This window comes from Alexandromys fortis, unplaced genomic scaffold (assembly GCF_014885135.2).
Source record: "Alexandromys fortis isolate MF-2015 unplaced genomic scaffold, M_Fortis_MF-2015_v1.1 scaffold_52, whole genome shotgun sequence".
NCBI classification, from domain to species: Eukaryota; Metazoa; Chordata; class Mammalia; order Rodentia; family Cricetidae; genus Alexandromys; species Alexandromys fortis.
In genome coordinates, this window is record NW_026067929.1 from 7,214,661 (window position 1) to 7,240,406 (window position 25,746).

Sequence of the window (25,746 nt, forward strand, 5' to 3'; positions counted from 1 at the left end):
GGTACTCAAAGGAATGAAATCTGGCAGATGGATGTGTTCCACTTTATGGAATTTGAAAAAAATTAAAATATGTACACCACGCCATAGACACTTATTCAGGTTTTCAAAGGGCAACTGCCTTGGGATCAGTAAATGCTGATTCAGTAATCACGCATTTACTAGAAGTCATAGCCATGATGGGTATTCCTGCACAAATAAAGACAGACAATGGTTCAGCATATGTATCTAAGAAAATAAAACAGTTTTTGCTTATTATAATATAAAGCATATTACAGGTATACCAAATAATCCTATAGGTCAGGCAGTTATAGAAAGGTCAAATCAAACTAAAAAGGATATGCTGAACAAACAGAAAGAGATGGAAAATACTCCCAGAAATAGATTGCGTAATGCTTTATTAATCTTGAAGTTTCTTAATGCTGATGAGAAAGGGACAACAGCAGCAGAGAGACATTGCATAATAAAAAAAATACTGAAATAAATCAATAGGTGTATTTCAAGGAAGTGTTGACCTCACAATGGAAACCAGGAGAGGTGCTACATTGGGGAAGGGGTTTCGTTTTTGTTTCCACTGGAGAAAAAAACACTATGGATATCATCAGAATTAATAAAGATTCACTTTGAAAAAGATAAACCTTTTGAGAAAGAGAAATGTCAGTTCATCCACAAAGGTGACAACCATACAGGTGGTAAGGAATCCATATAGGATTGAGGCAGGGTAAGAACTGTTAGGACGTGGCTTTCTGGGTACCAGGAGAAAAACTGGACTGGGTAGCCCAAAGTTCTCTTCTCTCTCTCTCTCTCTCTCTCTCTCTCTCTCTCTCTCTCTCTCTCTCTCTCTGTGTGTGTGTGTGTGTGTGTGTGTGTGTGTGTGTTTCCACTCTACACAGCTCAGCTGGACTTCTTGTTCCTGTTTCATAAGTTTGCCCCTTATAATAAAGGAAAATATAATTGATTGCCTGGTTTTGTTTTCAACCTGAGATAATTCAACAGACCAGTGGGACTGTTTTACTCTCAGATCTTCAGGAAGGCTTTATTTATTAAAACACATTTGAAATGCCACTATATTCCTAAATGATGAGCCATCTGTCCAACTCCAGAAAATGTTTTTTAGCTTAAGTTAATAAATAATAGATAAATAGGAGATAGATAGAAAGAAAGAAAGAAAGAAAGAAAGAAAGAAAGAAAGAAAGAAAGAAAGAAAGAAAGACAGAAAGATAGAGTAAATATATAAGTAAGTTATGGGAAAATATGTTCATCTGTCACTGCCTTCCTCATTTGTGCTTTTTCAATAAGGTAATGGCTTCAGTTTCTTCCTCATGGTTAGTCAATTTATAATCTCAGGGGAAAGCAATACCAATGAAATTCTACTGGGTCTGCTAACTGTGGTGTTGACTTAAAAGGAATATGAGGACTAAAGATGACATCTGATATCATTAGCAACTTGGATGCCTGATGCGCCCCAATTTCCCAGACTACAAATGAAAAATGCAGGAAGCACAGCAACAGTCGGAATGTGTTAACAAAATATGATAGGCCAAAAGCAACTATAACATGTCAGGAAATATTCATTGTGAGGATAACCAGCATCTCAGCAAAGTGTAAAATTAAAACATGTCCTGTCTTCAGCCACTACTAGGTCAAACCAAATATCACTTGTGCATGCACCAGCGGATGTGATGGGTGCCACAGAAACAAATGTGTGACACTAGCATATGTGTATGCGATCCTGCATGTTTTTCAACTCAAAATGGCTCAAAGATTAAAACTCTGACTGAACATTATTTGAAAACCATACACGGCATAAGAGATATTATAAATCTATTATTATAGTATAAACATTTAACTTGTAATGACTTTGTTTTAAAACAAAGTTGGAGAAAAGGGCTCAGTAATTAAGAGCACTTGCTACTCTTGCAGAGAATCCCAGATCAGCTACCAACACTGCATGAGGTGCCTCACAAATGCCTGCAACTCCAGCTCCCTCTTTTGACCTCCATGGGCACCTGTATGTAAATACACATATACACATAGAGAAACACTCACACAGACAGACAGACACACACACACACACACTTTTTTCAATTTTTAAAAATTTTTCAGTCACAGTCCAGCTGGCCTTGGTGAGCATGGGATAAAACCGGACTCTCTGATCATGGCGAACAATGAGGACTGATGAGAAGCCAAGGTCAATGGCAAGGGGTTTTGATCCTACTTCATGTTCTGGCTTGATGGGAGCCTAGCCAGTTTGGATGTTCACCTTCCTAGACATGGACGGAGGGGGGAGGACCTTGGACTTCCCACAGGGCAGGGAAGCCTGACTGCTCCTTGGACTGGAGAGGGAGGGGGAGAGGAGTGGGGGGAGGGGAGAAGAGGGGGGGAGAAGAGGGGGGGAGGGGGAGGGAAATGGGAGGCTGGGAAGAGGCGGAAACTTTTTTTTTCTTATTCTCAATAAAAAAAAAATTTTAACACATCTTTACCTTGCAGTTCACTTCCCTCCACCTCAGCATCAGAATCACTGTCCTCAGTGATCTTCAGAGCAGCCATTTTCCTTTCATGCATCTTTCTCTAGAATGCAAAAGGATGCTTTTCAACTTTGCCCCATCTTTAAAAAGAGCAGCATCAACAAAGGAAGTAACTTTTTAATACTCTACCCACCATGGACAGCAGCTCGATGCTCCACTGTCTAACCCCCTTGGGCACACTGATGATGCACTCCACAGCCTTGTTCAGTGTCTGCTGTATGTCTTCCAGGGCAGGACTCATAGCAATGTTGGGAATGGCCAGAGTGATGTTTGCTCGAAAAATAGGAAGATGGTTCTGCTTCGTCTTAGATCCACTGCTACTGTCTGAGTTAATATGCCATTTTTAATTGAAAATGAACCCCTCCAAAAAACATACATAATATGCATGTAATCAAACAAATATTTATCAAATTAATGAGTGCGTGACTATTTGAAGATCTGGTTTGGCTCAGTATAATAGCAATTCAGTGAATCCCAAGGCAATCTGCTGGTTGTAGCTTGCAACATAAAAGAAATCGTTTGGTGGAGAGTTGGGATTAAGTACAAAGTCTTACCTAAGATGTTTTAAATGATAGTGGCAAGTAGCAAGAGGCCAACTATGAGTTTATGCACAGGAAGCAAACAAGAAATAAAGAACAAACAACAATAAATAAAGTTTAGAACAAGCAATTTTTGGGAATTCAAATAAAACACCTTCCACAAAGAATAAATTTGAAAACTTGGGACAGTTGTCATGTGTGGGAAAAAAGTTAAATGTAACTCATTAGTTATAATAATGGAGCTTGGTTAAAGCTGCATATAAGTTTAAGTATTTAAACAGAGATGCATGTGTTTGAGCATGTGTGGATAAATCACACATGATTTTATATAGCTAAAAATACCTGCAATGCACAAAGTTACGCAATAACGGTGGTTTACTATTGTGATATATGAGCCAACATTTGGTGAATCCTTTTAACAGCCCTGTGTCTAAGGAAAAGCCTGTCTTCCATTCTGAAGTACATGAAAGTCATCTCCCAGAACATTTTTTCAAAGACTTTTTCCTTCATCCGCTTTCAGTCCAATGTTATGCTTCACTTTAATTTCAAATTACAAAATAAGATTTCACTATTCTATTATTTTTGTCTCAATTAATTGCTGCTTCCCTTTTTATCATTTCTAAATTAGATTTTTATCCACAGCACAGAATTTGTGGGGAGCACAATTCATGCTGCTTAAACTCATCAGGAGGTGCACAATGAACGTTGCAGTTTTTCAGATTGCTGAAATTTAACAGAAATGTACACACACACACACACACACACACACACACACACACACAAGGCTTCCACCTGGTGAACCAACAGGAAAACTGTGCAAGATCATACCCCGGAAGTTAATCATGTGTGAGAAGTGACTGCGCCGGCGAATGGCCTCGAGAGTACTCCTTGTCACTTTCAAAAGAGCATCAACGTTTTGATGGTTAAAATGGGAGAGCAGCTCACGGGCTTCCTCTAATGTCTCGCTTTCTTTTTTCTTTCTCGTGATGGCTGTCAAAGGCAGCGGACAAGCCCCAGCATTAAAGGAAGACGCCAAAACCTCAGGATACCCTTCTCTTTTTCCTGAGAGAGAAAGAGAGAAATGTATTGAATTACAGGGAGAAAATGAAGATAAATTACATGCAAGCTCAATATCAGTTAAATGTCCTGCATCTGTGAAAACAAGGTCACTGAAGAATAGGAGGGAGAAATCGAGGCATAAGGTGGCCCAGGAGAAATCAGCTCAATATGGGAAAATAGCCAATAACAGATCAAGGACTATAGGTTAAAAGTTATACTGGGTCTCAAACACGTGTTCTGGTGTGTTCTCTCCCAACAATAGCCCTAAAAAATCTTGGGAAATCACATCCTCCCCTTCCTTTCTGTAGCAAACGATTTGCTTTAATTTGTATAGGCTTGAGAAGGAATTCTAACTCATTTCTACCCTACCCTATGCCCAAGGGAAATATAATACCAAACCTTACATGAATTGCAAAAGAGTCAAATGCCAGGGTCCTCCTTCACACAAATCACATTCCCAGTTTAACACAAAAGAATCAGAAGAAGCAACTAAGTCATTGCCATTTGGGAATTTATAAATATCAGTATAAAATTGGAGTGAGGTTTCTAGAAGTTTGAAATTGATTGCTGTGTAGAAAATTTAGTTTTAATTTTCCATGAATATTCTTAAAAAAAAAGAACAGATGCTTATATTATTACATTACCTCCCCTCTCACCTGAAGAGTCACCATTAGAACTGACATTCTCGTGAGAGACTTTTTCACTTGCTTCTTCAGGTGGGACAGCCACGTCCAGTAACATGTTTATTAACTCATTGACTGCTTCTTCCACCAGGGAGCTTTTAAAATGGAGCGTCTGCGCGCCATTCACACAGAGGTCCTAACAACAAGAAGAACGAAGATGGCAGTCACGGGTCTTTATCTAGCATTTGAGAGTTCGTGGGGAAGATCAGCAAAGGCGCAGATTAGCCTCCAACGGACACTCTAGACTCCGTGATGGTTGGACACTGTAGTGGTTAATCTCAATTGTCAACGTGAGTTGTAGAATCAGCTGAGGTAAGCAAACCTGTCTGGAGTGTGTGGTTCTATTCCCGGGGCTTGAACCCTGCACTCTATAAAAGTGAAGAATGGGAAGTGAACGCGAGCACCCATTCCTCTTCGCTTCTAATCTGTGTAAGCTACAGGAGCAGCTGCCTCCAGCCCTGCTTCTCTGACCTCGAACTGTAAGCCACGTAAGCCCTTTCTCCCTTAAGGAGCTTTCGGTGTGTTATTTTGCCAATACAACAGGAAAAGTGACTAAGACAGCAACAGACCCCACACTAGCCCCAGCTGGGCATCCTGAGAAGAAAGCACCAAGGACGAGAGAACCAACTGGAGCCGGGGAATAGACCGAAACTGCATGAACTTTCCAGCATGGAGCAAACAGCTCCCAAAGGCACCAGCAGCCTCCAGTCCCATCGTTTCCTTCATATGATGTGAATCTGGGCTTGCCAGTCATCTTTCCTTCTCTTCATTTCTAGCAAACCACTGTCAAGGACTTCATTTCAGATCTACAGCCCCTTCAGCTAGGTTAGATCTTTCTCGGAAATAAAAGAAGACAAATCTCACACAATATGAAACGCTGAGTAGATTTTGTGCAGCCGTGTAAAGCACACAGAGAAGCAGTTCTTTTACTCCTTGGAGGAAAGCTCCATGAATAATAGACTTTGTCAGTTGATCACAGTTCCCAAGCCTTTTCAAGCCCTTTGGTTTATTTGTTAAGACTCTAACATGTTCATGGACTGTGAACATCAGTTCATGGTTCCTTCTGAGGGTTTTATTTTCATATGTTGAAGTGTGGTGAACCTGTAAATACAGTCTCTCTCTTGTGTGGTCTAAACACAAGCCTCTGGCCTTCCCCAGCTTTCCTAGGGCCAAGTTCAGAACTCTGTGCTACAAAACAATGCTAGTTTGGAAACAGCTCTTTGAAAGTACTTGAAGAAAAAACCTTGCCCAGAATCTGCCCAAGTACTGCATAATTGACCCTTACTGAAGCTCTTCTTTAAAAAAAAAAATACCTTTGCCCTTCATAGAACATAAAGAATTCTGAAATGTGTGTCACAGCAATGCCCCTTCAGCTGATCTGAAAGGAATTAACTTATTAGTAGCTGCTTAGATAACATTTTCTTTATCTTCAAGTTGTCAGAAGGTCTGACATTTGAATAACATCTATCACAGAGCAAAATAGAATTTTTTAAATCCCAATTTATAATTCAAACACATCTTTTATTTTAAAAAAAAAAGTTTTGTCAAAAAAATGAGTTTTCTGATAACCTTTGTCATCTGGAGGAATTCTTCACAAGTGAGGGGGTCCTCTTGAGGGAGCTGACAAAGTGGCAAGCTGCTCATTTCTTCCAAAATGGCATTGATGCGGAACTCAATCAAATCATTGACCCGGTCAAGCAGCAGCTCCAGGTCCTCTTTGGGAAAAACAAATGAACGACAGATGAGGTAAACCATCTCCTTGAACACGTACACGTGACTCAATGACAGCAGGAGCATCCAGATCAATGGTTACCTGGGTTATACGTATCTGTCTTATTTACTTTCCTACTGCGTGAAAAGATGCCATGACCATGCAACTTCTAGAAAAACAACTTCTAGAAAATGTGTTTGATGGGGGCTTTCTTACAGCAAGTGAGTTGGTGACCATCGTGGCGGGGAGCACGGCGACAGGCCCGTAGGCATAGTGCTAAAGCAGTAGCTGGGAGCTTACAACAACCATGAGACAGAGAGAGCAGAGAAAGAGCAGAGAGGAGAGAGAGAGAGAGAGAGAGAGAGAGAGAGAGAGAGAGAGAGAGAGAGAGAGAGGTATAGCATGGAGTTTTGAAACCTCAAAGCCCACTCCAATGAAGTGACATACTTCCTCCAAGAAGGTCACACCTTCTAATCTTTCATAAATAGTTCCACTAACTAGGGACCAAGCATTCAATACACAAGCCCATTGGGGTTCATTCTTGCTAAAAAATCATCACAGTGTCCTTGGTATTTCTGTCTGTTCCAAACATAGCTGTTGTATACTCTTCCTCCTTTAACAGTTCCCAGTTTTCCTACAGGCCTGGCTCTGACTCGTCTTCCCAGGAGGCCACCTGTGACTGTGGGGGTGTAGGGGATCCCCTGGTCCTGTCTTGCCTATCATCTAAGCATTCATTTCTGTGTGCATCCCACTGGCTACTCTTGTGTCTGCTCTGTTTTTCCATCTTTACATCTTGAACATTTATGTCAGTGTCCATCCCAAAGGGTATCTTCAACAACTTTGATTGAAATGAAAGTCTGCTACTATTTGATATTTCCTTATATCAATACCTTCAGTACCTAAAGGATAAATACCTAGGTTTCAACAAATTTCAACCTAACTATACAGGCAACTTCTTAATATACCAAATGATTCTTCTTCACAACAGTAGTCAATGTAAAAAGAACCATACTTCCTCTTAAGTGTGTGATCTCCACAGAATTCTCCTGCTTCTCTATGAGTCTTCACATCTTCAAAGGCATTTCTGTCAAGTTGAAAAAGTGATCTCCTGGGGGAATCCCTATTACTTTATGTGGTTTTTTTTTTTTTGAAGGATCTTGAGATGTGGAGACTGTTATGGATTATCTAGGCAGAATTGTCTTAAGGACCTTATAAGAGGAACATTAGGAAGACAAAAGAGGGGTAGAGAAGAGTGTGACCATGGAAGGAAAGGGGTTGAAGAAAAAGGGGGTGGCCATGAGACACAGCTAGCTCTGAATATGACATTGTCATGCTCAACAGAGGTAGGCACCCTGTAAGACCTGGAAGGTGCTAAGGGAAGGGTGCTCTGCAGAGTTTCTAGGAAGAGTGCTCTCCTCTCTCTCTCTCTCTGTCTCTCTCTCTCTCTGTCTCTCTCTCTCTCTCTCTCTCTCTCTCTCTCTCTCTCTGAAGATGCTTCGAATTTAGCTACATGAGACTCTTTGCATTTCTGACCTCTGTAATTGCATTATGAAGCAATGAAATTTGTGGCAAGTTGTTATCGAATCAATTAAAGAAAATGAACGAGCATTTATGCATAGGGTACACAAATGATGCCCATCGAAGTTCTGCTGATGACTTTAACAAATAGTGACATCTTTTTCCAAGTGTGTGGCCCAATTAAACACCTACAATTCTAAAGGCGTGTTCATTTATCTCAATTCAGAATCCAATTGTTCTTGAGACTTAACACAGTTTCTTCTACCCTCGTCAAAGAAGCTTCTCCATGCAACATATTGAGACCATCACAGAAAAACCACACATGGTCAAAGTACAGAGAGCACTTGATCATGAGGTACCCAACCACAAATGCAATGGCACTTAATTTTTTTCTTCATTATAGTCTTCATTTAAGTTACAAAAGCAAACCACAATAGAAAAGGAGAATTAAGATTTCTTTAGAAGCTATCTCCTTGTCTCCAGCTAGCATCTAATAAACTATCCAAATTGCTAATACTCTAATCCTAGTACCTCTCCAGGGAGAATACTGCTAAAGACTACCTTAGCAGCCTGCTCTAATTTGATGGTGATAATACTCACTGTGAAGCTTTTATATGCCTTATAAATGCCTCCTTAGAGATTTTAACTCGTTTACTCTTGTTATATTTCCTAAGGAGAGCTATTTTGGAAAGAATATTGGCCTAAAGGCAAAGAAACCCATCTTTATTGCTTCGATCTGCTCAACACTAACTGCCATTTGGCATCTCTGGGTTGTTGTTTTCCATCCTTTAAATTGAGGATGCTTTTGAAAACCATTTCACAACATTCTCCATCCTCCTAATGCTATGGTTGCCTAATTGTGCACCTTTCAGTATCCACCCAGAAATGGTAGTGAGCCTAAAATACACTTCATTAATATGCAAACACTCTGCTGTCACGCTTTATCTTTGAATCCAGTTCCCACTTAAATCAGCAGAATTAAAACAAAAGTATCCAACTGCCTTAGATAAGTTTTCTATCACTGTAATAAAACGTCACGATCAAAAGCAACTTGGAGGGGGTGGGTATTTTATCTTAGAGTTTTTAGTTCATTATCCAGGGAATCCAGGATAGGAAACTGGGAGCAGAAACTAAAGCAGAACGACAAGTACTGCTTGCTGCCTTGTTCCTCCTGAATTTCTCAGTCCTTTTCACACAATCCAGAACCATCTGGCCAGGGGTGGCACCGCCCACAAATGGGATGGGCCTCCCATAGCAATCACCAGTCAAGCTTGCTCACAAACTAATCTGGTGAAGAAATTGTCTCAATTAAGATTCCTTCTTCCAAAATTACTCTACCTTTTGTCAAGTTGGAAAAAAAAAAAGCTAGTTAGCATACCAACCATAATTCCTTACTTCACTTTCTGCCCCAATCCAGTACCTCTCAAATATTCTTGAGTAGAGTGTATCTGCTAAATTAGCGTATATTAAATAGTATATACTTGTCTGAAAGGTGCAGTAAGAAAACTAATGAGAAGACAAGCTGCTAGGAATTAAAGTTATCAATAAACTAGGTCCTACTTTGGGTGAGACCAAGAGAGACAGAAACAGACATAAAGAGAGACAGATCCCAGGAGTTACCTAGAAGAGATTTAAAAAAAAAAATGTGACCAGAAAGGAAGTAACGTGTCCAAGTGGATTAGAAAGACGTCAGAGAAATAAAGAAACGGAAATTACACAATTATGAATCCAGAAGTTTTGAAGCATAGCCAACACCAGACTGACAAAAATAAGTAGAAGAAAATGCCTGGGTTTTAAACCCTTTGCAACCAGTTTGGGAGAAAGATGAAGTTGGGCTACTCAGGTAGGAGATATGTGCAATACAGAGAATCTGGTCCCAGCTATCAAGACAACAGAGGGGCTGGGAGCAGATGGACTCGAAATAATGGAGTCAGGCTAGGATCCTCAGACTTTGTATCCCAGACCATAAAATGTAGGCAAAGTTGGGTCATGAAAAACACTGACAGACAACAGCAGGTTGGAATAAAGAATAGAAATGTCTAAGTATAAAAAAATAAACAAAAACCTCTGACATTGTGTTCCGATTTGTATGTCCCTGTTTACACAGGAAATGGGAATTAATACATTTTAGAAGGCAGCTATGAACTCTGGGAAATGCCTCATGAATGAGACCACTTTTGGACACTGACAGACTGTCAAAAGTCCTATATAAAACAAACACTTGCAATTCCTTAACATCCCAAATGGACTTGAGGTCAATTTTTTTTTTTTTTGCTTTTGAAAAATACCTGTGCTTATTCTGGGAAATTGGATTAAATTGAATTGAGCATCTCACATACATTTTAAGACCTGCATCCTTAGTTAAGGAAAACTACCACTTGCCTGAACTATTCTCATTCGCAGTTCCCTGTCCTCCATCACACCGCACATCCAAATCCATCCCCAAACCACTTACAGGTCTGCAGGTGTTGGTGGTAGAGTACCTGTCTACTAAATAGAGCTTTGTTTGAGTTTGATCTAAAAGATAAGGATAAGGAGGAAGAAGAGAAGAAGAGAGAGGTGGAGGGAGAGGAAATCACTAAACAATTTTAATGAACTAATCAATTAGTATAGAAGTTAAATGGCCCTAAAGATCTTTTAGGTACTAATATACAGCAATAAGAATCAACAAAATTACATGGAGAACCTCCGGGAATAAAATTAAATAATGAATATTTATGACTTGTAAGAAATTACTGAACTCATTATATTTTGTTGCTGTTCACCGTGAAAGTTTTGAGCCTTATTTCTCATTTCATTATTTATAAAAGTATATTAATAACAAATTATCTAGTAGGCAATAAGAACTCAGCTCCTAAAACTGAGAAACAAAACTCAGGTAGACAGACTCACTGATCTTTGCAAATGCATTTTCTAAATATGTCTCAATATTCAGGGATGTCCAAGTCAGGGCAGCCAGGCCAGGCTGGAGGGCTTCATCCACTCTGGCCAAGTGCGGGACCATCAATTGCTCAATGGCAGGAGGCATTTTCGACTTCACTCGCTGGTATTCAGACAGCATCATCTGCAACGGTATGGGGTTAAATAGCCAGTTTATATGTCACTTTTCATATGTATTAGTATTTTTATCTAAAAAGATAACTTTTATGTTTGATCAAACTATTGGGATCCAATATCCTGACAGGAAGAATGTCACAAACAAGACAGATGACTCACAAGCACCCTCTCTACAGCCGCCAAATCCTAACCCACAAAGTTACGATTGAGAATGAAGAAGGAATTGAGGGCCATTTCTTAGCCTCTACCCAGCCCCAGACAAAGAAAAGCTGGTGGCCTGTGCCTCCCTAGGCTCACTCATTCCATTTTTGATGGGGACAAGATGCTGCGGCTGCTTTGGGAATCTCTTCTAGATCATACTCACCATCACAGTTGTGTGAATCATGAGAGCTTCGCTAGACAGAACTATCAGCTACCTCTTGATGCAAGACCCAAGGGGCAGAGGAAGAGTAAAGAATCAGTGCTGCTTTCAAATGACTTTAACTATCACCTCCTGGCTAAGTCAGATGAGCACACTGAAGACAGGGTAAGCTAGACATTAACTTAGGTGGAATAAATGCATTATTTACTTATGTGCTCCCAACCTCACCACCTGACCACAAGTCAGGAGTAACTGCATAAATAATACAAGGACAAGATTTGTACCTGTTTTTTTTTTCCAATTTGTTCGAAACCTTAGCTAGAACACAAGGCAGGATCTATTAGCATTTTTTAAACTAATCAACTAGTTGTTATCAGAAAAAGAATTTGAGGTGTTGGTTTGAGTTCTCCATTAAAAATCACCTACAATGGTGAGTCAAAGTAGGTCCCTATTCTGTCCATATACTATTGTTTTCAAATACACCTGCTAGTTCATACTGCCGCTCTTCCTTGCAGAGGACATCAATGTGCTTCCTAAAGACAAATACTTTTAAGTTAGAACTGACACAGGAACTATTGCTATTATCATAATGTTAGATTGATATCTGTCACAAATGTTTTTATTGGTGTGCTAGAATGGAGATGATGCCTAGGTGGATATGCTTGCAAAGCTCTCTATACAACAGTGTCACAACTAACATTCCCGACTTCACAGAACCTGTCATAAGGACACGGGATGTCCTGGTGGAGTCTGAGAAGGCAGATAAGCCCAACGTCTCCTGAATGAGCCCAGTCTTCCGATAATACTTTTCTATACTTTCCATAGTGCCCTTTCATTTTTCCATAAAAGTCATTTGAGAAAAGCCTACAATTTGATGATTCTTTTAGCAGCTGCTTCCACATTTCCGGAAGCCTTTAGCCACTGCTTACCACTGTTTCTCTTAATGCCCATTACTTATTCTATCAGAAAAATGGTTCTTAGAATTTGCCTCCAGCGGGCATTCTGCTCCTCACCTTTAATCCTTTAAGCCCAGGAAGTACTATTCATCCCTTCTACAAATGAGAAACTGAGGCTTAGAAAGTAAAGTCATTTACCTAGAGATAACTGCTTGAATCCAGATCATATTGGTTTCAGAATCTATATTCCTTACTATTAGCCCAAACTAGCCTATCTCTTTACAGTTTCAAATATCTTCCAAGAAAAAGATGAATAAAGCAAACTGCCAGCTACTTTTGCGTATCTGTAGAAACCTGGAAACTCTGTTGGATGCCCAGCACAGTGGCTCGGAAGCTGGGGCGGCGGGGGGGGGGGGGGGGGGAAGCTTTGGAGGGCCCCCAAGTGGGCCACTAAATCTGCTTTGACCAGCTAGCCACATTACACGGGGACTTCTCCTTCCACCTCCAAGATGTAATAAATGCCAACCAGATGATAACTTCCTTGTTCAAGTCTTTGGTTGGAAAAAGGTGGTTTATAAACATTACCTGGCACTCTTCTTCTCATGGAGTTGGGTCTCTGTACCCTCCACTGAATCTATACAGGCATTCAGAGTACTCACATGGCTCAACAGAAGAACCCTATGAGACGCCCGGGACCGGCACAAGGACTATGTAGCCTCCTTATCCAATGTAGCACTTGCTCCTAGATAGTGGTATAAGGTACCATGCCAGCTGGGGGATTCCATACCAGAAATCCTTGTTAGATGCCCAAGTCCATAATCCCAGCTGAGTATATCATTCAACATCTGTTCAAAACCTTTAACCCAGAACCATAAAAAGTACGATAAAAGCACCAATATTTTGAAGTTTTGTGTGTTACCTGCAACACTTAACCAAGAAAGACTCTGTGGGGGAGAAATAAGTAGTGGTAATTGTCTGGGGGTATAAATATTGTTTCTTAGTAAAACTTTTATTTTGTAAATATGTAAATTGACCATGCTTTTTTTTCCTAATACAAAAGAATTTAAAGAGAACACAGGCATACTGACTAATGTTTTAGGGGTCCACATTAGAGAAATATCTGCCCATGGCAAATTGTAACTTTTTAACACAGCAAAGTGTAGTAAGAAGACAGAAGGGAACAATTCTGGGTTCAGGCACTCGGCGATGAGACCTTGACTTAGTCACTCTGGCTGAGTCACAATGTACTCTGTCCCACCTATCTCACGTGGTAGGAAGAAAGATGACATTTAAATAATGACCCTGAAAGGGCTTCACGTGAATTGTACCGAGGCACAGTTCTGCAACCCCAGCTACTTGAGAGACTGGAACAAAAGGGTTGGAAAGAAGTTCAAGGCCAGCCTGGATTACAGGAATGAGTGAAGGGCGAGCCTGATACCCGAGATGCTGTCTTAAATCACACAGTGAGGACAACGCTGAGGATATATAGCTTGGTGGGAAAGTACCTGTAAGCAAGTTTAAAACTTTATAATCAATGTGCAGCAGAGCAAAGGGAGAGAGGGGAGGGAGAAGGAAGAGTGGTGGGGGAGGGAGAAAGAAGAGTGGTGGGGGAGGGAGGGAGGGAGAAAGTAAGATAGGCTTACACCATAGGGCACTATGTAAGGGCAAGGGCATAGTGTCATTATGCGATGCTAATCACTAACATTTCTTTTGAGATAGGGTCTCCTGTATATTAGGCTAAACTTGCTTTCTAATCAAGGATGACCTTGAACTTCTAATCCTCGAACTCTTCCGCTTCCCAAGTGCTAGGATTACAGCACACACCAACAAGGCTGGTTTATTATAAAGTAGTAACAGTTTTTATGTGGTCCAGAACCAACGCCCCGTCTTTGAACTTTTCTTTTTACTTTTCCAGGAAGTGAATTTGTGAGTCATGATCCTTGAATTTTTTTTCTTTACTTTTGGCTTCCTTGTTATTTGGTTTCATCCCACCTCAAAGTCCAAGTCTGTTTTGTGGGTTGTAATCTTCTACTAGACCCACTAATATTGGAATGACCTTATGTCTAAGTCAATGGCCCTCTACTCAGTTCTGTCTCCAGTACTCCCTAAAAGCTCTGATCCAGGACAATGTCATTAATATTAACTGCAGTCTCCCAGCTCTAATAAGCATGCCTCCAACTTCGAGTGCTCTATTGAGCCCTGACTTCTATATCTAACTGCACTGGTACCATGGCCACATGGATGTCTAAAAGCCATGTGAGACTTACGACAAGAACTACAGATTCTATTGGACCCCACAAAATAAACCATTTCAAGTCTTTATCTTCTCCATAAATGAGATTACAGTCAAGGCCCCTGCATGGGGGGGGAGAAGTATAGAATACAAGCTACCTGGCCATCCATAATAGCTCCCATTTCAATTATTCTTGAGTTCCCTCATAACCTTTAATTGTCTGACAAACTCTGTGGCCATTCTAGTTCAAGTTACTAACCTCATTTACCATTCTGGATCAATGCAACAAATTATTGGCTTCTGGCTAACACTCTTATCCCAATTAAAGTGCAAAATTTCTGCCTAGAAAGCAAGCAGCAAGGATTATGTGTCTGTAATAATAGAGACTTGCCTTACTTTCCAGCCCAAAAATCTTCTGGTGACTTCCTGAAACACTTAGAGGTAAGCCAACTTTCAATCATAAGATCTAGAATTCAGATCTTAAAAACCCACATAAACAGGGCAGCCTCAGACGGTAGAGACAGTGATATTGATGAGATCTGGGTTTGACTCATAGACCCAGAGCCAGTGAATAAGTTGTTAGGGTGATAAAGATGATTGTGGGCATCAACCTTGGGTCTCCATGTGCATATGCACACATAGGTGCAAGCATGCACACCAAAACAAGTATTAAAAAAAGAGAAAATAATTAATGTATATTAGAAACATCCCGAAATGGGGAAATAAAAGTACTATACCTTCACATCACTGAAGTTCTTTTTGTACACATCCCGCTTCTGGAAGAGGGCAGCTGCTAACGGTGAGACTGGCAGACCCATCTGGGACATGCATTCTGTTTCTCTAAATAAGATTAATATCTGAGGATCAAAGTTCACGAACAATTCCCCTGTGCCTGGAGCCTTCACCAGTAAAGAAGCCTCAAGACCCATGTGGATTTCTTCGATCTGTGAAAGGAGGTCAATATTTTACTGTCAGAGTGCAATGTGTACACAGTATCTGGCCCAACCATAACTGAGACTTGGTGAATACTCATTCAGTATCTCTCCTGGACTTGACCTTGTGGAATCCCAGCAATAGGGTCACTCACTCTACCCCTAAATTCCCTCTCAGAAACCAGCTTTCAGGTCTTGGTGGTGATATTGCACAGTCAACCGAGTGCATTTTTTTTTTCTTTCTTGAGACTTTACATGTGACAGTAGCTTAGGAGATTTTTAAAGACACATTTAGCTCCCTGATGTCTTTATGCCTAATCAGTTATATGTACTAATAAAGGTTACACAAACCCAACTAAACTCAGTTTTTATTTATCTAGAAACTGAGTGGATGCAGCTCTACAGCTATTGCTTCTTACTGATCTACAAAGAAACACAAGTGTTGGTTGGATAGAGCTTGATTAAATGCTAATAGAACCAACTAAAACCTAAGACTTGTTTTGACAGACTTACATGTATTTGCTAATACATTCAGGATCTTATTCTCTCTCTCTCTCTCTCTCTCTCTCTCTCTCTCTCTCTCTCTCTCTCTCTCTCTGTGTGTGTGTGTGTATGTGTGTGTGTGTGTGTATTTGTGTATTGCTGACAGGCTAAGCAAATGCTCTACCACTAAGCTACACCCCCAAGCAGTATCTTACTAAATTTTTAAAAGCATAAAGAAAAAACCCTACTGACAGAGTAGTGAAATGCTATGTGTTCTCATTTATGATGTTATAAGTTAAATCATGAGCTACTATTACCTAACTTACTGGGTTTTTTCAATATTAATAATTATTTTCTTCCATGGTTATGTTATACACTTCGATTTCTTAAATTCAAACTGCTTTATAAAATGTCCCTGTCAAATGCTAGGAGAGGGTTCCCTCTGTCTGGACACTAGAGACCACTTAATGAGCACCCATCCAGGAATTCACCTGCTGAAGCCACGCCCTGTGGTAGAGGACCTCAAACTCCAAGAGAACCTTGCCTATCCTGTTGTAATTGCGTATCACTGGCTTGGCCTCCTCGGTCCTCAGCACCAAGGGTTGCTGCTGGAAGAGTTGCATTGGCTGCTCCAGCCTATGGAACAGCTGCCGGGCCCACAAGATCTTCCCAGCGATGGGAGGCTGGTTCCGAGCCAAAGGGGGATCATATTTCTGTTTCGTATACAGCTTAGAAATCATGTCGATCTCAGTCCCAAAATTCTGAAAAATTACTTGGTATTTTTCCTCAATACCAAGGTTAGGTATGTTCAATCTGATGGGGGGGGGGGGAAGTACAAAGTTTTGAATTAATGAAAAAAATATATGTACTAATCTTATTTATTAACATCCATTTTAAGACATGCCAACTGAAAGCTATGAAGTAGTTGTGCAGTGTATTTAAAGAACCAAAATAGCACCAATCCTTACAAGGCAAAATTGCTAACCTGGGAAGAATTATCTCGAATTATTCAGACATTAGGCGGTATTACTACAGGCAGCTACAGGCTACTTCAAAGCTGAGAGTATTCTCTATTGACAGAACGAAGCAAATCCTTAATCCTTCCAGGAATTAATCCTGTTAAGCCTCTGAAAAACTTAAAACCTGTGACCTTGTGACTCAGACTGTCGAGAGGCTTTTCTTCCCATTAGAATGCGAAGTGATAATAAGAGTTATAATTACAATAAAAGATGAGCTATAAAAAGAAGCTAAACTGTGCCCACATTCTCCCAAGTTTAGAAGATGGGACTTGGGAAGCTATTTCGAATCCTTACCTTTCAAATTTCTTCAACGTGCTTAGAGCTCGCCTGGTGCTCTGAGTCTTTTCAAATGTGCCGTCCATGAACTTCTGCAGCTCATTCTAAAAACAGAACAAAACTCCGTCATGAACAACAAGTTAGCGACGAGGTCATTCTATGAGACCAGGCTGAACTGAAATCCACAGCCCTCCTGCCTGTGTCTCCCAGGGACTGAGACTAACAATGTACGCCACTGTATCGGGAAATAGTGAGGGTTTTCTATTTAGCAATAGAAGAAAAGAGACCCACATTCCTTACACTGTTTCTAATAGGTGGGGAATGTAATAGAAAATTTAGTAAGCTCAAAGGGAAGCGAAATATCCAGAAGCCAGAAATGGTAACCTCGCTATCCAAAGAAAAGCAGACAGTTTTTACTATTGAGCAATTTCACACCTAAAAGGATTGCACGAAAAATAAGCATAATATATTTGTCACTCATCCAAGAGTCAGTTAAGATTCTTATTTAAATGTAAGTTTAGTTAAGTAAAACACAAAGAAACTATTGTATCACTTTTTATTGTGAAGAGCGTTTTCCTTGCCTGGTGGAACCGCTGCTTCTATGAAGCCACCCACCTGTGCTGCTTCAATACGCGGCTTCTCTCGCTGTTGTTAGTGCCAGCGCGGACCCAAGTCAGGACCGGATCAGAGGCTTCCACCTCCTCACCAGCAGAGTTATGATCCCAACCATCCCTGGACCTCTGAAACCCCACATTCTTTCCCTATAAACCCCCTAATCCTTGTCCCTGAGATCTATCCGCTCCACCCACTCCACCCAGAGTATGGGAAATGTGGATATTTCTACCCCAGTTTTAAAGAGATGAGGGTTGAATTTAAGAGACTGGATTAGTTTCAAAGACAGAGTGAAACTGGATTGGTTAAGGGAATGAGAAGAACAGAATGGAGAAGTCAAATGTGGACTACCCAGTAATCCAAATTCAGAATTGGACCGTTTTTTGTCTATATGGTTATGTCATAGAAGATGACATGGACATATGCTGAACTTTAAATGTGTGTATGTATGTGTACATGTATATATATACACACATACATTGGAGCAACAGTAAATAGACTCAACAGGTTGTATATATAGATATACATACACACATATACATATAACAAAAGAAGTTAATAATTTGAGAGGAAAGGAGAGGGATGAGATTATGTAAAGATGGTACTTATGTATGAAATTCTTTTTCTAAAAAACTCTTTATTCATTTTAACATAGAAGAAAAACAAAGGGAGATCAAGAGTTAGCGCATGTAACTAATGCTTTAACCCCCGACTCCAGAAAGTCTGCAGTTACATTCTCAGCACTGTGAGAAGTCTCCTGCCTCTGCTCCTGCTCACTCCCACCTCACTTGCTGGGAAATCACTGCCATGAGTCATGGCCTCCTCTCTGAGGAGCTCTCAACCCCAGACAAACACAGACAGTATGATTTCCTCCCCGGTGCACACCCTGGCCTTTGAGGTACAGGAATGATCAAGTTCCATGCATGTTTTGTAAACTGTCCCCTCCCCCATAAGTTTCTGTAGGTCTTTTTTACCTTTGAATTCTCATTTCAAACACAGCATCAGAACAGTGTTGATTTATAACTGATTGTTTCCCCTCCTCCATCACCATTATTGATGTCCCAGCCACCCTCCCCCTTCCCCTTTGATGCTGTAACATCCCTCCTTTCTAACTTAATGCACGTTCACATTTCCATGGTATCACTCATCTGTCTGGGGGTGGTGAGGTCAAACCTACTTCAAGAGAGTGTTTATTTCTTCTTCCACAATCTGCAGGACAGAAGCCTAATCCACCACTGCAAAGGGAAGTGGCTACTTACTTCTTTAGAATAACTCTCCATCTTCTTATTTAGCAATTGAGACAAGAAATGACCCCTGTGTCCAGATGCTCACCGTCTCTCACCAGCTACAGAGGAACTACTGCGACAAATGAAGAGACTCTTTTGAGAGGAACACAGATGGGAGCTTGACTGAAGGACGTGGGCCATGGAGGGCATGACAACAGTCAACTACAGTCAACCAGTTTCCAACAAGAAAAAACGGGATCCTCTGTCCCTATATCTGAATTAGCCCCAAATAGGTCATTGTTTAAGTTCTAATGAGACCTGTGCCTTCCCATCAAAGGAAACACACCATATGCCTTGAGAATTCAGATATTGAGCGCTAGAGCTAAATTGTCAGGGTTTGGCTTCAACCTTGCCACTTGTTCTTTGTGTGACTTGAACAGGCCACTTACAGCCATTCTGTTCCCCCTCTGAAGGATGAGAGCAGCAAGAGCTGTGACTTGCTAGGATCGTGATGATTACTAAGTTAATCTACAGACATAAAATACAGCATCCAGCACTTTCTGATAGCTCCCTCTTCCTTGAATTTGTGTCACCCAAAACTCCACTTGAACTCCTCACACCATTTCCTCTCCATGTGTACGAATTTAGTTCAGACCCTCACTGGGAAGGGGTAGCTGAATGGCTATTTTAGTTTTACCTCAGGAGGAAGTAAGTGTGTGTGTGTGTGTGTGTGTGTGTGTGTGTGTGTGTGTACATAGTCATGTGTGTGTACATAGTCGTGTGTGTTTGTGTGTGTACATAGTCATGTGTGTGTTTGTGTGTGTACATAGTCATGTGTGTGTTTGTGTGTGTACATAGTCATGTGTGTGTTTGTGTGTGTACATAGCCGTGTGTGTGTGGTCATATGGGTGCATATGCATGTGTGTATACAGGTGTGCTGTGTGTACAATGCATGCACAGATGTGCTTTTCAATTCAAACATTGGAGGATGACTTTTAGTGTCATTTTTCAGTAACTATCTACCCTTTTCAGGGACAAAAATCTCTCATTGGCTTAAAACTCACCAAGAGATGCTCCTGTCTCCATTCCCCACCACTAGGCTTACAAGCCTATGCCACTATACCGAGATTTGTTTGTAACATAGGTTCTGGTTCAAACTGAGGTCCTGATGTTTGCAAGGAAAGCATTCATGGACTGTGCTGTCTCTCAAGCCTGACTGCATTCCTATAAGGAAAGATGGACACCTACATCTCCTATGGATGAACGAACTCTGCATATTAATACGTCAGACAGCTACCAAGTTGTCTCTCACCTTGGCCTCCCTGACTCCCATTTCTTAAAAACAAAGATCCTCCCTGATTGTCCCGCCTATCCTTTGTTTATCACATGACCGCACAGCTGATAAGCTCCAATCTGTACACTCCTATCCCTAAAGTTATCCTTTTCCGAGGAAAACTAAAACTGGACTGCTTCTGTTGTGTGTTCTTGGGAGCTGACGAAGGCTGTGCTGCCCAGGAGGGCTGAATGTCAGGATGGCTGGTCTGTAATGAGTAAAGATGATGGGAGAGAAAGCAACTGAGAACAAGAGGGACCCGGCACCACGATTTCTAAGGCCTGCTACAACCCTGCCTTTAGAATCCACCAGGCACAGCCGGCAGCCTCTTAGGTTACTACCCCTGAACGTAATCATCAATACGCCGTAGTAACAAAGGGAGACCAATGTCACAACTTAATGAAGCTACAGAGCATTTCAACAGAAGATGAAAGTTAACTTCCTAAAAACTACCACGGAAGACGCACAGAAGTCTATGATTACGAGTCATTAGCCGAGCTGTATTTATGACCCTTTAATCCAGGGAAAGCAGCTCTCAGTCATTCATCTGAAATCAGAAAATGCAGGCTGCGATTGCTGGCAGCCTCCCCTGTGATGAAGGTAGCTCTGCCTGCGGAATGGGGAATATGATCAGAGCAACACACCAAGGACAAAGAAAGCAAAATCGTGTGGCTGTCACCAGGGATTTTACCACGCAACCTACATGAAGGTCATTAGTCCGCTTGCAAAACTCTTCATAATCCTGGTCAAAATCCATTTTCCGCTGATCTAAGAAGTTATATTCCTTCTTCTTTATGACAGCAACAATATCCTGAAATAGATGGAGACATGAGGCAGAGTTTCATTATCCTTTCAGTCCTCGTGACTTGTAGCCTTTAAATGCAGAACTTTATAAAAATGATTCCTGAGAAGATGTCTGTTTAAAGGGAACCTAATTTTCTATGTCTCTCATTGATGTGGTGTTATTTGTTTTGAACACAGTAAAACGTCACCATCCTTCATCCAAAGGAGTCGCCAGGAAACATTGTCTCATGGATTTAAAGATAATTTGGACAAATATATACAATTAAATAATTCACATGTGAATATAAGCAGGTGATTTATATATTAATTTTATATATTAATTATATTTTAGTTTTATATATTAATTACATCTGAAATAAGCTAAAACAAAGCCCAGAGTAGAATTTAATGAAATGTTATTGTTGTTGAAAGGCTTAAATAATTGCAAAGAATAGTTAGAAAAGACTTTAACAAAATAAAAACCAGATAAGAAGAAAATGCTGTGGGGTGCTGCAATACCCACAGAAGAGATGTCATCTCCCAAATCAGGTACTTTAAATGAGACATCAAACACAGTCTACCACTTTCAAATGCTCTGGGATTAATTTCTTTTTGCTCTCCTGTAGAGCTGCCGTCCGTGACTAGGAAAGTATAAATTAGGGATTCCTCTCCACGAAAACACTATTATCAGAAGTTCTGTTTGCTCGGAATGATGAGCAGTCATGCTTTGTGATCATCTGTAGCCAGGTGCTAAGCCGTCCTCAAACTCAGAGCCCCACATTATTGACAGAGGCATATCATTTTTATGAAGACTATTGGGCCTCCTCCCACAATCTTCTCTTCAAAGTCATTTCCACTTAGGCGTCATTCAGATCTCTTAACATACAAAGCAAGTGCACAAGCTACTTAACTTCTAGAGTCAGGTCTGCTAGTGAAAACAACACCCTCTCCCTGTTGTCTCCATGCAGACAGGAGTATTCACCCGTGGAAACAGGGAGTGTGCATGCAGTGTGTGACATGTTTAAGACAAATGTGGAGAAGCTGCATTAATTAACTCTTTAACATATGTTCCTTTTTTAATTCAATTTTTGAGAATTTCACTACTATATACATACTGCCCTCTTCCCCCTTCCAACTCCTGCCAGGCTCCTTCCCACGCTCTCTCAAATTTATAATCTTTTCTTCTGAAATTATTGTTACATATCTGTGTGTGTGTATATGTGTCACATACACCTACTCAGGTTGTGTGTGTGTGTGTGTAGTATGAGTGTGTCACACACCTACTTAGCCCATTTCATGTTGTTCATGTGTACCTATGCTTAGGGCTGACAGCCTCGAACTGGACAACCTATCAGGGTCTCATCCCTAAGGAAGACTGATTTTCTCTCTCAGCAATCATTGACTGACTGTATTTCTTCATCTAGAGTGGGGCCTTGAAAGATTCCCTTCAGCCACACTGGCATTGTCAACTGCCATGGCCATTATGTAGGCCTTGCTGAGGCAACCACATTGTTGAGACTACATGGCTGTCATATCCTGGTCATGTCTAAAAACACTGCCTGGCAGTATCTGGCCCTTTGGCTCTTACAGTCTTCTACGCCCTCTTCCCCTGACTTTAGGTGTAGGGCTGTGTTTGGATGTACCAACTGGGGTTGGGAACTCCATGATCTCTTATTCTTATATACATATGTATGTTTGATAGACATATATGTGAATGCAGATTAGTGCTTGTCACAGCCTGCCGGCAGCAGTCAAACAGCCACCTTTACGAATCTGTTAGCTCTTTCTCCTGTGTGTTCTGAGGATCAGACTCAGCCTCTCAGGCTTGCACAGCAGACGCTTCCGCACGCTAAACCATGACACTGGCTCTAGTTCTTTATATATCTTTAACATGCACACAAATTAAATGTATTCAGACAGTTAAATGTCACTCAAATCAAATAGTGTCAGACATATAGAATGTTCTTCATAAACTATTTCTGCATGAATCAAGAAATAATAAAAGAGAATAAGAAAATCTGAATAAAGGGGCATGAGGAAGAAGTGGATACAGGCAATGAACATGAGTTATGGAAGAAGATACAAGGCTAAGCGGTTTTCTAGTTCTAATTATGCCAGGGATGTTTGGGTCTTGGAGGCCAATAAATGCACAGAATATATTCAATACTGAAAGCGTAAAATCTAATGTGAAGCTCCACAGCTTTCATCCCAAATTCCAATTCTAATTATATTTAAGTCATTAAGTTGTATGACTTTGAGTCTCACTAATTTCGGTGTATACTGATTTTATTTATTTGCAAGTTTTTTATAATAAATTAATTTTATAATAAATTAATTTTTAAAAGGGAAAATTGTATTTTAAGAGTTCTTTTGTGTTAGTAATGAAAAGGCTTTTTCTTAAAGATGAGTAACTTGAAACCACTGGTACATTGCCCTTATAACCACACACCTGAAGAGAATGTACTAGTCTCACTATGCAATTCTCAAATAAATACAATTTCTCTGTTATTAAAGAACCCAAACATATTTTATGTTATATACAGATGATTTGTCTAACTATCGCTGTTTTGTAAAATATGTAAGTTCAGTTATGGGCACTCACAGAGAACAGAATTTAAATGTATAGTACCTGGTATTTAGTGACCAAGTCTTCCAATCCCTCTATTTTGGAATCTTGCAGAACTGAGTATGTCTTGATGGTTGTAAAGATGTCCATTATCTTGGCCAGACGTCGGTGAAAAGTTTCAAATTTTCCAAAAATATACATCTCGCTAAAGTCAAATTGTTTTTCATTCGGATTTTGCTTCAGCTTTTGTTTTGTCTCACGAAAGCAGGACTGATACCCCTGACAGCCCAAAGCAAAGAGCGTAAGGAAGGTATGGCCCAGGATAGAACGCCTACTTAACATCTACACAACCTGGGTTCACCCCCTAACAAGGAAGGAACGGGGGGGGGGGGAGCAGGAAGGAATTTATCTGATTTGTCAACTGAAGGTGACAGCAGAATTGGACTAAAAATCCCCATCGTTTCATGCCTGTATTCCTACGCATTTAAGCCATCAGTCTGAACTATTATCTGTTCTGATCGGCTACTCCAACAAACCATTATTCCTAGTGCAACTCAAACCTGTGTATTCTCCTCCGTGGTCCCACTATTTCAGTAACAGAACCGCTTTATGTTTATCTCCTCATAGGTCTGTAGGATACCGAAAGAAAACTGATCATAGTCACCAAGGTATCTCAGAATTTTAGGAGAATAAATGGACATAAAGTCTCAGAAGGCTTATTAATGCTCAAGTTTCTTAACAATGAAGTTATTTTTAAAAATAAAACAATTGCTATTCTGTTTAGCTACCAAAAATATCACTGACAAATGATTTAACTTGGTCTCAGAAAAGCAACATAAAACACAAGACATAGGAGCACACTACCAACCTATACTAGCCATTACCTGCTTCAGTTGAATTGCAGACAATATCTTTTGTGTAACAATGTCCTGAGGCTGGCTCCAGATGGTGGCAGTCCCATTGTTGGTGATGTGGGCTTTACAGGCGGATATCATCTGATTCGTCACCTGGAATTTTTCCAATAAAATAATGTTAGGTGCCTAAAACTCTGATGAACTATAACCTGGATCAAATCCTTGAGTCTTCTTCCTCTCGGAATCCACCATCTGTGACCTTCATCTTCGACTTTGCTTTTTCCTCACAATACAGCCAGAATCAACATGGTGACTAAAAGCTGTCTGGAACTCCAGGTCTAGGGGATCTGATCTACTCTTCCAGCATATGCAGGCACCAAGCATGCACACAGTGCACAAGCATACATGCAAGCTAAAAACCCATACACATAAAATCAAAATGAATAAATCTTGGAAGTGAGGGTGTGGCAAAGCAATATTAGTCATGTGTTGGTGCCCATTGATTTTAGGACTATGTTTGTGTTGGGAACTGAGAGTCAGAATACAATTTCTTCTCCTCTTGTGCTACCTGAAAATGTCTTTAATAAGACGCTTCTGGTCATTAGTAGTTTCACAAGAACATAAAATACCAATTACACAAATGGACTTTTTATGTCTCATTTACCAAGGAAATATTCCCTGTAATTTAAAATGCCTATAAGTCAGAATGTAGTCTTACAGTTTAAACATTATTGTGGTTTGGGGCAGGATCATTTTAACTACTTTGTGGGATTCCAAAATATTGTATCTTATTACCATGGTTACTATTGTATTAACACAACCAAATGAGTGTGCCATCAAACAAATGTAGGCCTGCCGTATGAAAGATAAAGACATGATAGCCAGTTAAGTAGTTTTCTTTATATTCTTGTTGGGTGGGGCTTCAAGGGCATTGGGCTTCTGTTTTATTTTTGATTTGGTTTGTGCAATTTTTGTTAGTTTGATCAATTGGTTGGTTTTTTTGACACGATCTCACTCTGTTGCCCAGGCTGTCCTAGAAGTAACTCTCCAGTCCAAACAGCCACAGAAATCCTCTCACCT

The 25,746-nt window shown here is 40.4% G+C and overlaps 1 protein-coding gene across 7 annotated transcripts in view; it reads right to left on the reverse strand.

Moving 5' to 3' along the window:
- Dnah5 (dynein axonemal heavy chain 5) overlaps positions 1–25,746 on the reverse strand; it is a 239,260-nt gene that overhangs the window by 148,454 nt on the left and 65,060 nt on the right. For 5 of the 7 annotated variants that reach the window (XM_050144813.1, XM_050144817.1, XM_050144815.1 and 2 more), the window contains exons 10-21: positions 24,697–24,819; positions 23,876–24,091; positions 21,167–21,274; positions 17,311–17,396; positions 16,489–16,810; positions 15,320–15,526; positions 10,928–11,099; positions 6,376–6,521; positions 4,768–4,942; positions 3,893–4,126; positions 2,659–2,849; positions 2,481–2,568 (exon numbers count right to left, since the gene is read on the reverse strand). In XM_050144813.1, the coding sequence (XP_050000770.1) occupies positions 2,481–2,568; positions 2,659–2,849; positions 3,893–4,126; positions 4,768–4,942; positions 6,376–6,521; positions 10,928–11,099; positions 15,320–15,526; positions 16,489–16,810; positions 17,311–17,396; positions 21,167–21,274; positions 23,876–24,091; positions 24,697–24,819 (2,068 nt within the window). The remainder of the gene's footprint in view (positions 1–2,480; positions 2,569–2,658; positions 2,850–3,892; positions 4,127–4,767; positions 4,943–6,375; positions 6,522–10,927; positions 11,100–15,319; positions 15,527–16,488; positions 16,811–17,310; positions 17,397–21,166; positions 21,275–23,875; positions 24,092–24,696; positions 24,820–25,746) is intronic. The other 2 variants (XM_050144816.1, XM_050144812.1) reach the window with 1 other exon arrangement.